At 33.2% G+C, this 15,610-nt stretch overlaps 1 protein-coding gene across 1 annotated transcript in view; it reads left to right on the top strand.

The window, feature by feature from the left end:
• Nucleotides 1-14,909, top strand: part of LOC138703263 (AT-rich interactive domain-containing protein 5B-like) — a 454,468-nt gene extending 439,559 nt beyond the window's left edge. Inside the window, exon 9 of the mRNA XM_069831001.1 lies at nucleotides 2,506-14,909. Within this exon, the coding sequence (XP_069687102.1) occupies nucleotides 2,506-4,236 (1,731 nt within the window). The 3' untranslated portion in view covers nucleotides 4,237-14,909. The remainder of the gene's footprint in view (nucleotides 1-2,505) is intronic.
• The last annotated feature ends 701 nt before the right edge of the window (nucleotides 14,910-15,610 follow it).

The raw sequence follows: 15,610 nt of genomic DNA, 5'->3' as shown, positions 1-15,610 counted from the left end.
CGTTTGCATTCCTGCCATTGGCAATCCCTACTTGCGAGACCTATACCAGTTGTTCTGTATGATTGTAAAACTTGAACTCTCACTTTGAGAGAGGAACAGAGACTAAGAGTGTTTGAGAATAAGGTTCTTAGGAAAATATTTGAGGCTAAGAGGGATGAAGTTAAGGAGAATGGAGAAAGTTACACAACGCAGAACTGCACGCATTCTATTCTTCACTTGACATATTAGGAATATTAAATCCAGACATTTGAAATGGGCAGGGCATGTACCACATATGAGCGAATCCAGAAATGCATATAGACTGTTAGTTGGGAGGCTGGAGGAAAAAGATCTTTGGGGACGCCAAGACGTAGATGGGAGGATGATATTAAAATGGATTTGAGAAAGGTGGGATATGATGATAAAGACTGGATTAATTTTGCACAGAATAGGGACTGGTGGCAGGCTTATGTGAGGGCGGCAATGAATCTGCAGGTTCCTTAAAATCCATAAGTAAGTAAGTAAGTAAGTAAGAAAGACATTTTGTTCAGTAAACTGATATGTACTGTTTATATAATTTTGGCACTTTATATTGTTTACACATGGATGATGTTAAAAGATCTGAAACAGATAAATTGGTTTTGAAGACTCGGCTATAGAAAGAATTGCGACAAGATACCTACATAAGGAAAGGTTACAAATTTATACAGGTGGATCGCTTACATCACATTCAAAAGGAGCAAGAGCTGGAGGTGGAGTTCCTGCTATTTATCTATCTTTGCAAAATCTCTTGTGCAGATTAAATAAATTCCAAAATGCTATTATATTATCCAATTCAAGATCAGCCTTACATGTTTACAATGGCTTCCTTGCTGTTGTGATGTAAAGGGAAAGAAATAGCATACGGAATTTTTTTTTAAATTGGCTCTGAAATTTTACAAGTATTTTATAATAACAGGCTTCCATTTCATTCTGTAAAACAACTAATGAAAAGTAAAATCAGATTTGCCCAAAAACAACAAAATATAAAATCTGGGAAATTTTATTGACTAATCCCGAGATTATCCCCCAAAGGTCACATAAATCTGTTATTGCGATGTTCAGGTTATTAACAGGTAATGATTGTTTGGCTAGCTGCCTGATAGGAATTTCCCATACATCTGCCTATGTATTGTGTGATACAAATGAAGAGATGAACGTGTAATATCGGTATATCAAAAGATGCAAAGCATTGCTACAAGAAGATGACATTGATAAAAATACTGGATTGCAAGTCAGTGAATGACGTCATTGTGAAGTACCTAAGCATTGGATCAACATCATCAATATATCTGTAAACTTAATTGTTACAGAATCGATCAAAATAACTATAGAATTAAGTGTTCAGAAACTGACTGTCAGTCTTTGTCTCCATCTGATCATTTGTTCATCAATTCTTTACCTGTTTTGTTTTTACATAGTTTTTTCTCTGAAATACATTTCACTCACGTCAGTAATAAGTTTATCTCGAAAGATGCAGATTAAATCTCTGACTAGAAGTAGAACAAACTGATTTAGTTGCTTGAAATTTTTTTCTCGATAATATATTTATACATCATAATTTTCCAAAACATTATTTCAACATAACATGGTGACATTGAAGTTTCAGAGCCTAGAGTACAGAATAAAGAGGAACATTACTGAAGAAGATCATCTTTAATACAGTATTGTAATCAGACAACAGTTATTATTTGTAACAATAGTATGCTGTATGTATGTATTTCACCAACTCTTAAAATGTATTGTTTTCACTGGTGCTGAAGATTTTGAGTTATTGTCATTTTCTTCTCGCCTCCCATTAGAGGGCCGCTATTTCTTGTCTCTCATTTTGTTGTTTTGACTCTTGTTGTTGGCAGTACAGTAAGTAACTTTGTTCATTGTTGAGAACGGGTTGTTGCAGAATTCACATTCTCATTGTGCAATTGTGCTCTCAGGCAATCATGTTCCATTAGCATTCTCAATTTAACAACTGCTGATTTCCTATCTTTAAATTTGGAATCTATCTACCATTTCTCTAGGCAATTCTTAAAATTACGTAACAGAACTAATTAAATGTAACATTTGCTTTGTATTATGTACAAGCAGTAATCTTACATTTGTTAAACATGTTTATGAAATAACCTTTTAACAGTTATTATGTAAAATTTTAATAAAAAAATGTACAGATAACATTGTACCCTTTGTGGTTTATTAACTTCACATATTATCATTTGCCAGTGTACATGTTCTGTGTTGACTGTCAGCTTTGCCTTCATAACCATTACAATAATTTTTGACTTCAATGAACTATGTATACATCGGCCTTTTATCTTGAAGATTAGAAAGTGAGATACTATATTTGTAAACATAAAGTTGTGCACAAATATAATTTTCCTCATGATTTTTTTTTTTTTATAATTGCCGATAGTTTTTCTTGGTTATTTTCTTGCTATCGAATTTTTATGTACAAATCTGATTTCATATTCGGATTTTATTTTTTTTTTACAGAAGGTGGTAACTAATGGAGGACAGAAGGACAAAACAGTTGTCCTAGAAGGTAAGACTTCATCTCTTAGAAGTGTTAGGACAAAACCTGATAAAACTCTACAAGATGCTGGAATTACTTCTCGTCCTAAAGACAAAGAGAATATTCCTATGTCAAATTTATCAGAAGGTCTGATAATAGAAGTGAAACAAGAACCTTCAAGTGAAGGAAGTGCAAGTGAAAAGCCAACTCCTGAATTAATAGACCTAGTTTCTGAACAAGATTCTCCTGAAAAAATTGTCAAGACATCACCTGTACCTGCACTCAAAAAGCGGAAGTTGGAGATCCTCAAAGAAGGTGGACTGGAAGTGACTGCCATAATGCCACCAGTAACCTCTATTGGGTCAGTTACCATCACTCCAGAGAGAAGACCCTCAGTCATACAGCATGCTGCTCCAGTTCAGAATCCTGTCTTGGGACAAGTGTCCATCACTGTAACTCCTGATGTCAGTCACATGCTGGGGGGATCTCCCCCAACAGAATCAAACTCTGCCGCATCAACACCTTCTCCAACTTCTGGCTGTGAGTCGTCAACTCCTCACCGCATTCATGACTTGAAACACCCGGCATTGCAACATTTATACACTGGGAGCTTGTCCCAAACACATTCTTTAACACCTAGTCCCAGTAGCAGCAATACTGATGAATGGGCACCTCCTCGTGTCACCCAGTCCCGCTCCATATATGCTCATTCAGAGTCTACAGTGTATGGAAATCCAAAAGATGGTATTGAATCATCATCCTCACCAAGTTTATTGTATCGCAGGCGAAATTTGATAAAGCCTGTGCCCTCTGGAGAAGTTCTGGACCTTCGTGTTACTAACTCTAGAAAACCAGCAGTTAGTATAAGTCGTATAACAAGTGTTCTACCACAGCGCAGTGCAAAAATGCCTGTTAAGTCACTGCCCAAAACAAATGGTGTTAACCCATTCCCAATTATAGACGGACGTGCAATGGTAGGTTCCAATTTGGAAATAACTGTTGTGGATGTACCAAAATCATCATCATCATCATCATCGTCGTCATCATTGCAACAGAGACAGCAACAACACAGAACCATACAGCAACAACAACAGCAGCAGCAGCGCAGATCGTTGAGTATCAAGCCATCACCATTAAATCGTCCACTCATCAGAAATGAGAATGGGAAGCACAGCTCCCTCTCAATAACCCACATCCCAGCTCAACGTAGCATCAGCAGTGCTAGTAGCAGCAGTTCTCAGCTTATAATTCCAAACCCTTCCACAGCTGTCAGCAGCCGTAAGAACTCCTCCAATGAGGGATCGCGATCTCGACAACACCAATCCCCATCATCTCAGCCTGGTACTCCAACCTCAAGCTCCATGCCTTACCTTCCTGCAGGTTCTCCCGTTTTTCCTGGTTACATGTCAGGTAATAGTAGTGGGAGTTCCAGCTCCAAGAACACATCTCCTTACCATCTACCCCTTTTGGATCCCATGTATTACTCTGCTTTGTATGGCTATCCACCTAATGTAGCTGCAGCCTTTCTGTCACCACTGCAGGTGGCAGCAAGTCCACCCATATTTTCACCTTCTGCAGAACAGTTACAACTGTATAAGGACGTGTACAATCTCCGATATCCCCAGCCCGGGGGCAGCAACTTCTTGGGTTTGCTAAGGGATGGATCTACATCAATAACACCTGTCGGTCAACCCACACCCACAACAAAGTGATATCATTCATGTAATAGTGTTAAAATGCAGACTGCTCTGTAATGACACAACAATAGCAAAATAGGCCTACAGATATAATTGTGCCATACAGTCAGTATTCCCATCTCAAAATAGTAACCCTCTTCCAATATTTATATTTTTGTGATAGTCCACAACCACGATATGTAAATATTTCCAACATCTTGTAACATAATATTGTAAATGTATGTAACTTCTAATTGATGTTTGATACCAAAAGTAGACAGTAAAATGTACATATAGCATTGTATAAATGTGTACTATATTGTGAAAAGGAGAGGGCTTCTATAGAAGTTCAACCTGGATAAAAATTGAATATATATGCAATTTGTGATAATGTAAGAACAAAAAAGCTGTATACAGTAATGATTACACTGATACGATATTGTTGTTGAAGTAACAATGTATTTTAACTCCGTACTGCCTATCTCAGGACTGATTCCGCAGGAATATGCATATGACTGTCTTAATCAGTTAAAATTTAAAAACGAAAGGCTTTCCAAACTATATGCGATTTTATTGCTATTAGCAGCAGGTGCTTTTTATAGTTTCCATTCATTCCAACAGAATTTTCAGCCATTTATTTTTCATAGAAGCACATATTCATTTAAATATTCCAATTGTACTTGAATCTCCACTCATTTTTGTATTCTTTAACAAATATAAATTGGTATTGCATTAATCAAATTTTTAATTATTTTCAGAACTAAAAATCGAGCAAATAAAGTTTATGTAACTGTATTTGCTACTTAACTAAATACATTTATGTGCAAAAAAAAAGGAACATATGGAAATTTATGTAGAATATATGGGCTATTCCATATGAAATCGATCAGTAAAAAACCTCGCATTTTTTTATACTCTAATTTTTTCCCTACTTATACAAGGTGCTGAGGAGAGTGCATCTGCAAAAATATATTATCGAAAGTTAAACGGTTTGCGTATTGTTGAGCGACAAATTTAGCGTATTTTAGAAAAACAAGTATCTTTCAGCGCTCAGAACTCTGGAACCATTTACTGCTGAACATTGAACGGGAGCTCATTTTGAAGCTGACATTTAGTAGGTTATGTTAAGAAGTAAGCCTTATTTTTATTGTATATAGAGAGACAGATAATCTGATTTTACTTACTTTTAGGCGTTTTGCCAATTTGTAAAAATGTAAAAAAATATTGAGAAAAAACCTTGCATTATTAAGAGGGATTCGCATTGTTTGCTTAGTGGTAAGGCAATAAGTTTCGAGGGTATTAAATAAATTATTTTCACGTGCCTAGACTTGAACGGCGCAGTACCGCACGCCGAGAGCTGAAGATAAGCGAGCATTGGGAGGAGGAGTCATGCCACCCTATGAGACAACGGTGTGACATGTTTAGTCTCCAGTATGCGAGCAAAAGTAGCCAAGTTGCGTGTGCATTTTATAAGTGCAAGTGTTGTAATCCAATATTTTTCAAGTTTATATTTATTATTATAAGTTATTCGTTAAGGCATATTTATGAAACCATTATGGTAAGATAAAGTATTTCAAAACAATATCGATCAAATTATTGAGTTAAATGCATGTCTTTCGTGAGCGCTTCCGTAATATAAACATTTTCCATATTGTAACAAAATTTATTTCACAGGTTGCTTAAAATGGAGGACAAATCTTACTCAGGTGAAATCCCCGTCAACTTACGCGTCACAAAAGGGTCAGTGTTAAAGGGCTTCGGAAAGTATCCCGTTCGATTGCAGAAAAATTTGGCATACCTGAAAAGTACCAAAACATAATTCGATTATGTACATATTGCAGATTGAAAGTGCATAAATCACATTCTTTAGATAACGCAGTTTCAAAAGAGAAGTCATAGAAGAAAATGTTCAGCCAACTTGCAGTGTTCAAGTTGAGAGTAGTGGTAATAACAGCAACAGTAATAATGAAGAATCGGGTAAGAGTGAAACAGAATGTGTTGACAAGGCAATCCTCACTACTTTAAACGAGACACTCACTGTGATTGGCGTGAAAAAGAAGAAAATATATCAGAAAAAGTTTCCCCAAACTAAACTAAAACATATTCTTCTGCGGAAGAGGGCGTGGAAGTTTTCTGCAAGAAATAGCAACATTTGAGTAGTAAATGTTTGGATGCAGTCTTCTTTCTTTTGTCATTTTACTCCTGTGTTTATGAAAACCTGTGATAAAGCTAGCACAGCCATGCACTGCTAGACGACACTTCTCGTGTTTATGTCTCTTGGCCTTGCTTCCCTCGGCTATCTCCCGCCTCATAGTCAGCTAGTTAGTTCACGCTTATGCTATTTATTTTCTTTATTTGATACTTTCTTATCAACGTACCACTAGTAAAAAATATGTGTTTATTTATACTTTCAATGCGGAATCTAACCATACATTTTTTAAATACTTTTTCATTGGCAAAGGCGTCTTAATGAGGAAAAATCTAAATTTCTCCATTTCCATAATAAGTAAGAAAATCTGTTTATATATCAATATAAACTTTAATTTCTCAGCATAAAAATAAACCACGATTTTGTTCATTGGGTGAAAGGGTTTCGGAGCTACAACAGTTTAAAGTTGCTAATTTTACGAAAATACGATAAATTTAAATATTTTTAATTTAAACACTATGAAGTTCTGATGCCTCAAACTTTGCACAAAGCATTGTATCACTGTTGTCTACGGACAGAAAAAGTTTCATTGCATTTAAAAATTGCAAGGTCAATTTTCTCTATATTTCGGTCGATTTGAGATGGAATAGCTCATATTATTATGAATGAAACCACATGGAGCTTATGTACTATCATGAAGAAGCAAAATCTCGTTTTTAGTTATTTTAAACATAAATTGAAAGACACTTATTTTAATCATTTTAATGATTTCTGAGTTTTTGAAGTATGTAACTTTTTGTTCTTCTTAATTATCTGTATATGTACTTCCTTCCCTCAAAACTGTTCTTGTCATTTGTTTCCTGCTTCCTAAAAAAATCAGCTAGGCCTAATCTAAGGAAAGAAATTAGTGATACAATAAAAAAGCATGTATTCAACGTTGAATATATTTGCACTACACTCTCCAAAATTGTAACTGATCCGAATGAAGGAATAGTAATTTCGTAGATGCTTCAGATATAATTTCTCATATAAAGCAGGTTCACAACTTCTTCCAGTGCCATATGCTATGTTTGGCTATTAATTGGTTAAATATAGGTCATATGTTATTTGCTATTATTTACGAATATACATAACTTTAATGGAAGAAATAATTATCCCTACTTTATTGAGAAGATGGTTTCATTGCTTGATATATTTCTGAAACACAATGTTTCATATAATTCCTCTTATTTCTTAGGAGATAAAATTATTGTCAGCCTTTGAATGCTATGTATGCGACATAGGCCTACTTACAGCAAATTTTTCATAATGATAAAACCTCTTGCTTTACAATTTGATAAAAGAGGAAGAGAATGTAATAATTTGTATATTGAATGAATATGTATACATATATATGTTATATAAGTATATATTTATATATGTTTTATAAAATTAAATTTTAATTTAAATACTGTATAACAAATTTTTGTAGAAATTTTTGGCTAATTAAAAAATTGTAATAAATCTCTCATTTACATACCTACATATATTTTTAATAGTGCAGTACACAGTTTCAAGATAACGAACTATTACAAGTTGATTTTTCTTATTATTAACAAGGAAACAGTTAATGTGTTCATGTCGAAAGCTCCCCTCAAACTGCCTACATTTTTAAATCTTTACAGCAGTTAGACCAATACAGAAGATTAGCTGTTCATAGTAATTCTATAATTCTAAGATTGCGAAATTAAAGCTTGAATTGAGTAGCTCCTTGGCCTAGAGTTAGATGGTAGTCATTGAGTTGGCTAAGTGTACAAGATAATCTCACATGTCACTCGACAGCTTAGGCATTCATGTCATTTTCTGAATATGCACCATTGTTTCTTAATGCAACATTCCAGGTAAGTTGTCACAATTTTACAAATAATATGGGCAGCTAATTTTATTTCTCTATATACTGTGGAGATCTGTGGGCGCAGTTTGAGGAGAGGTTTCGATATGAGTTCATTAACAGTTTTCTTGTAAGTCCAGCGGTATATAGCTTCTCAAATGATTGTTTTCTAATGTGCCTGTCTTTATCTGTTCTCATTACATTTCTATTTAAAAATAAAGTGGCAATTATTAATTTGGAGAGTTACTGTAACAAAGATACATTATTACCTGATTTAATTTTTATCCAGTGTTGTTTGCAGTTGCTAAGGATTTCGAGATATCTGATTGTCATATTAAAATTACTCACTTGTGAGTCGTAGTCCCTCAGTAATGCAGTTTTATGTTTTCTGAATGACTTTTTTTTTATTAGTAAACTTGCCATATATGGAGTATTACTTTATTGCAAATAAAGAAATATGTTTAATTTTGTTCCACAATGTTGCCTTTGCATTCTTTTAGGCGTGAGCAGGTGTTATCAACTCTAAGGCTTCTAAAGTAACTTTTATATTTAGTTACATTAGACATTATATTACAGAATGTAATATTTTATATTATATTAAAGCATCCATCCTTTATTGTTAATATTATTATTATTTTTATTTTAACATAGCTATAAATTTAACATCAGTGACGTCCAAAAGTATGTCTGACTTAAATATCAGACTACGAAATTCAGTATTAAGAACACTTAACAGATTAAATGGAAGAATAAATATAGAGCAATAACAGTCACCATTGTCTTGCCATCTTTTCAAATGTCTCTTTAAAGATTTTTCTCTTATTTGATATACTGTGGAGACTGAAGATTTATATTTTAAAATAGGACATTGCCTCAGTGACTTTATGCAGTAACTGTAAGAAAGTAAGTAAAATATAATTTCAGTACTGTCATATTTTTCATTACATTGGTAAGATAGTAGAGCAACTGGCTGTAAACTGAAACAACATAAGTTTCACCTCAGAATTTGTTTCTTCTGCATAACCTGGAGACCAGCTCTTTGTTTCATCTAGCGTACTATCAGAAGTATGGATAGAGTTCTTTCCCTTACTTTCGCCTAGTAAGGAAGCATAGAAATTTTCTTTACCAATGTGTCTTCAAGGCATAGATATGAACTTTATAATATGCATTGCATTTCATTATACTAAGCACACCTTTCTTTACGTGTTAGTACAAAATGGTTCAGATAAGCATGATGTATGCATTTAGGAGGGACTGCTGTTCTTGTTACACAAGTCTAATATTTTAACTAAAGTAGCTTCAGGATAGTGTTATGAAAAATTGTTTGTAAGAAAATTTTTGTGTTCAAATGTATACACACGACAACATAATAATATTGGTTTGTACCAGGTGCTGACAGAAATAATCTCTTGTTGAGGTAACTACATTAGTATATGTTAAGAATTTCTTCAGTTGGGATAAAGGAATATACTACGATTGTAAATTACTAGCAAATAGCTTCCTAACTGCAGAGTATATTCTCTTTCTCACAACAGAAGAATTCTCTGTAGTAGAAATTAATAATAAATTTTTCCAATGCTTATGTTTGTGAACTAGCATTAGAATGTTATTAAGAGAAATACAGAGTTTGTGCCTTTGATTGAATGCTACTGTGAAATGAATTTTATGGTACATTGGACCTGTTGTTTTATATTAAACAATATTAGATCTCTGAATTCATATATAGAATATAATATATATAAGATCTTTATTGTTTTATTATGAACTTCGATTTATATTGAAATAATTTCTTTTCTAAGCATTTGCTTTTATAATATACAGTACTCTTTATATTCCCGATTTTATAAATTTTATTTGAAAGTATTTCTTCAATTATATTATTGTATCTCTTATTTGATATGGCAATTACGAAATGCAATTGAATATTAAATAATAGTCTAATTTTTACTCAGAAGAATTATTTCTTAGAATGGGTGAACAAACTACATCAAACATTCATTACTCACATGGTGCGACTGAAATATAATGGAAATAGGTTAATGAGAATACAGATAATTTATACATACTAGCACTACAAATTTTAAGAGGAGTTCTACATGTTTCTTTCTCTCGCGTTCACCAATGTAATTCAGATATCCATTATGTAAGAACGTAAATACAAAACAGTTTCAGCTAATTCTACATCATATTAGAACTACGAAGTTTTATATAAAACATAGCAGTGTATTTTGTTTGAAGATAAGTTAGTCATTTTACTTCCATTATGCACCAGTATTGTGAACTTTATACTAGAATAATTTTTAGTGAATTATGTACAAATCACTTATGAAGTAAATGTTTTCCATAAAACTAAGAGGAGTCCTGTAACCTCATCACTGCACATTATTATAGTTTCACATATAATCTAGATACAGTTATGACCTGAATACCTCCATTAGGATGTGCAGTATATATTGCAGAAAATGTGTTAGGAGGCTTATGGTTTATTTAAAAATATAATAAATTTACCTTTGATAAATACATTCCTCTCAGCAAGTCTACGTATAAATTTCTTAAGGAAATTTTACTTAATAAAGGAAGAAGTTTTATTTTTTTCTTACTAATGTCTTAACTTGAAAATTTATATTGTAATATGAATGAAAGTACCAGTATTGTATTGTGGATTAGGTATAATAGAAATTCTAATATAGAAATTGCCGGTTTTCAGTAAGTATTCCAGCACTTCCAAAAAAAAAAAAAAAAAAAAAAAAAAATCTATTGGTTATCAAAATCATTTTATTAGCTTATCCTAATGATCTAAAAAATTGTCAGAAAAAAAGAAAATACTTCAGATAATATAATATAAGGCAGTGTTTACATCAGCTGAGATTAGAATTTAGCAGGCTCATTTCTTCTGAAGTTTATTGGTATATTTTAACTAGAAGTCATGATTTTGATGCATAAAATGAAATTTATAAACCTCAAAGTTGTGATTGTAAATCTGTTTCAATTAGTGAATTTATATAATTATATATAAACACATTTTCGGTGGAAGCATTTTCGTATTATTTTATATGCTCACTACATGATGTTCAGAGAAAGTGTGATGGTACCATGAAAGACTAAAAATTTAGAAGTCTACAAAATAAATGTTTTCAATATTATTCGTACCAGGTATTGTGAAAGTGGTTCTTGGCATGTCAGTTTCCTTCTGTAAATTTACCTTTTTTTTTGTGTAGTCTCCCCTCCTCCTAAATTATTGCATGGATTTTACTTAAATCTGACTGTGACATCATGGAGAAAAATATATGCATAAATTACCAACATATTTGTTTATAAAGCAGACTATAAAATGGCTACTTATTGAAAACTCTGATCATTTTTTTTTTAGTTTTTTTTTATTTCACAAGAACTAGGTAATAATTATAAATTAAACATTATTTACTGGTACATGTTCTAAATAATAGTTTAGTTGAGAGCTTTGTTAAATTTGAAACTAGAAACTTGTGACCACATAAGTTTAGGATTATAATAATGTGTATGTAATAATCTGAGGAAAAATTAATATAACATTAGTGATTTAAGAGAGAGACCAATAAATGGCTTTAAGTGGTGCAATCTTGTTTCTTCAGGCTTACATCTTTCATTTGGCAAAGTACCATATAAGTAGTTTATTATGAGTTAGTTCATCGGTTGTCTCTTTTTCATAAAATTATTTTCATGTGAAGTTTGGATAAAGTAACAATATTAAATGCAGTAGTAGTTCGGTGTTTTGTTCGCATATTATGTACTGCAAGATAAGCTCATATTGTCTCACTTTCCATATGGGGTAAGTGAGAAGCAGATCTGTTAGAGAGAGGAGCATTCCTAGATGGTTTAACTTTTTTCAAATGCATAATTACTTAACATTGGTGTAATTATAGGATGGTTACACATTTACAGATAGGAAAGGAAAGAAGGTAACTGCGAACATTTGTATGACACAGCTTTATATCTGTGTTATTTTATGTTGTATACTTTTTCATATCTGATCTGTGCAATATATTACACTCTCTTCTGCAATATGGATTACATAAAAACAGTGAAACATTCAAACATATAGTTTAATAAAATTTTTGCTAAATATTTCGATATAATTTCTATTTTAGCACATATATAACATATTACAATATAAATATGAAAGTAAAGACCTCATAATTTTTAATGGAGAGTTTAATTTCGTTGTTAATGAACTTAGATTGAAGCATGAACTAAGTATATTATAATACGAAATTTATTGTAATATGAAATATCCAGCCTTTCAGACTCATGTTTAAGTTCAAAATACTTTTGTTTGATCCTAATTTCATAGCCTTTAAATATTGAATAATGAATTATGTCTGAAGACAGTTGGCATGCAGTCGGTCACACATGTTAATATCTTGATACATGATCTTTTTTATTTTCGAGCTTATGCCATAGACTGGAAAACTAAAGTATTAATTGGTTTCAGCAATTGAAAAATAAATAACACACATTACTATAATGGTACCGTAAAATGGGTGAATAGGGACCTTTTTTAATGTTTTCATATATAAATCTAGTAATATTGGAAACTGTGTTTATTTTTTACTTTATTTAGAAATATAGGGTATTAATAGACTGTTGTTTTGCTTACTCTACTTCCAATGTGTTACTAGAATATTATATATTTATTTTCAAAATGTGTCCCTATTCACCCCAAACATGGGGTCAATAGGGACATTGCTGTAAAAATATTGTTTGTCCCTATTCAAACATGTACTGGGGCTAATAGGGACAAAAAAAAACTTTTTAAAAATACATACTACCATTTTATGAACATGAAATCATTACTCATATGACCTACTTAAAGATATGTCTACCCCTCCTGATTGTTGGTTCTTTCAAAATCTATACTATACGAGATTGGTCGAATTCTGATATGTCCTCTACATTGGGGAACACGTATGTATATATTATAGTCCTCTGACAATTGTCTGAGAAATGATCCCTCATAAGTTACACCTTCCTTTATCATCTTTACAACTTTCCCAATGAAATGTTGTAGTGTTCCCTTAGAGCTGTTCAATGCAACTTTCACCCATTCTCTGATTTGAAGATTTTGTGAAATAGAACTGTTTCCCTGACATCAGTATCACTCTGATTCAAGTTTTCCTGTTTCATTAACACTTTCATCACTACAATTTTCATTGGATTCTTCTGTCAAATCATGTGCTCAAACACTTCTGCTAGCTGGTACGTTAAGTTTCCTCTTTCTTCCAGGTTTGCTCTGTTGGTTTTCATTCCATAGTCATCTCTTTCAGGAATTGTATTAAGCTGTTATTGATGTCATCAGCGTCATTATCTTCATTTGGCAACATTTTCAAAACTTGATTTTCTTGAGAGGATAAATTCCAACTTTTCTGAACCCTGAACATATGTCAAAGGGACTCATTGGGTATCCCCACTCTGAACATTTTAAAATGCTTTTTACAAGCATTGTCTCACCCTCCTTTCTTTTGTCGAGTGTTCAGCTGAACTGGATTTAATTTATTGCATAAATATTTGAGGGATTATAAAACTTTATTACAAGTAAACTATTGAACTTATGTGAATGAAACCAGTCCAGAACGAACGAGGAACTGAAACAGTTTTTTTTGGCACGAATATTCAATGTATCTACCATGGCTGACATGGCACATGGTCTAGTTCTTGTCACACTTGTATCAACACGAACTTGTCGATAGTGTTCACTGCTGTGATTACATGCTCTCTTAGGTCTGCAATATCACATGTCATCGCACAGTGGGCCAGAATTCTAATCTAGAAGGAAAAAAAATAAAAACTCAACTTACTTTATTCCCCATTTTTTTCCCTCTGAATAACAGATAATCATAGCTTAAGAAAATCGACCCTAGAGACGAAAAATAAACGGACATGTTTATATATAATAACCGTAATCTGCACATCCTTGAGGGAGCATTCCATCTTGTCGCTAGTTGTATGTTAGCAGTGAACTTTGTTGATTGTTCGTTTGATGCCAGTGCATTATTGTGAATACCTGAAGTATGGAAAAGAACGCTACAGGTATGCACTTGCAAATCAATATAGTTAAAATTCTTATTTTTTCATCAGTAATTTATATTGAAGGTGTTAACAAGATGTAATCAGCGAGTGAAATTCTTATTTTGTAAATTTACGCAGTAATTTCAAAATGTATACAAATGTATCCGTTTACATTCTCATACCAAACTGTAAAGAAACTCATAACAATTAAGGGTAAAGTTTCAGTAGGTGCCCAAATTTGCCCAATTCTTAGAAATTTTATTTTCTTTGCTGAGGCGCGACCTCCCATAATGCACTGTGAGCTATGCGAAATGTTGAGTGATAAAACACAGAGTGAGGATCAGCTGGTGCGCTAAGTAGAATCTAAACAAAACATACAGGACTGTTCTTCTGATGTGTTATGTTGTATTAAAATGACATTGAGTGTTTTCAAATGCAGATTTCAAGAGTGATGGGAAAAAGTAATAGGATGAAACTAGGTTTCTAACAGTAAATTCCAATTGGCTAGAAAAATAATTACATTTTTCTGATGAAGTTTATAAAGCTGCATCCCAAAATTTTAAAACGGCCAGTTCAGTTCCGTCCACCTCTAAACGTGGAAGGCCTAGAAAACTCTTTGAAGAAAGAGGAATGAAAACTAAACAGAAAAGGGGTGGGTGGGTGGATGGGTGGGGGGGGTGTGTGTGTGTGTGTGTGTGTGTGTGTGTGTGTGTGTGTGTGTGTGTGTGTGTGCGTGCGTGCGTGCGTGCGTGCGTGCGTGCGTGCGTGCGTGCGTGTTTTTTTTTTTGCTCTGGATTTAACAATGAAATCATCATCCTTCTTGCTTCCCAATATTTTGATGGAAGGTCCACAAATGAGGAGCATCGTTTCAAAAGGTATTATGTGCCACTTACAATTTTTTTTACACGAACGACGAAAAACTGCATTACTCGTAAACCAGAGAAGTTTTCAAAACACTACACAAAACCTTTTTGAAGTACTGGTTTCACAGTTTGCAAATATGACGACTTGGAACCCTCAGACTTCACAGCATCAAAGATAAAGAAGTAGAAAGTAAGAAATTTAATTTCGTCCATTGGGAGACTTAATACGTTTTGAAATGATGCTCCTCAAATGTCCTAAGAGTTTCACAATTAGCCAGGTGCTCCATCTCCATGTCCTCTCTGCACAGTAAGCATTTAGGTGAATTCAGTACTCCAATACGATGGAGGTGTTTACAGAAAAGGTTAGAAGGTTTAATTAAAGAGCGATCGCAACAAGAATTAAGTGGCTGCTCAAATCTCATCTCGAACTTCCGGTAAAAGGGACGCTGCAAAAATTATTTAGAACATTACCGAAACTACTCC

The sequence above is a fragment of the Periplaneta americana genome, chromosome 7 (genome assembly GCF_040183065.1).
Source record: "Periplaneta americana isolate PAMFEO1 chromosome 7, P.americana_PAMFEO1_priV1, whole genome shotgun sequence".
Classification (NCBI taxonomy): domain Eukaryota; kingdom Metazoa; phylum Arthropoda; class Insecta; order Blattodea; family Blattidae; genus Periplaneta; species Periplaneta americana.
The sequence above is the reverse complement of the archived record's forward strand: the minus strand, read 5'-3'. Positions and strand labels throughout refer to the sequence as shown.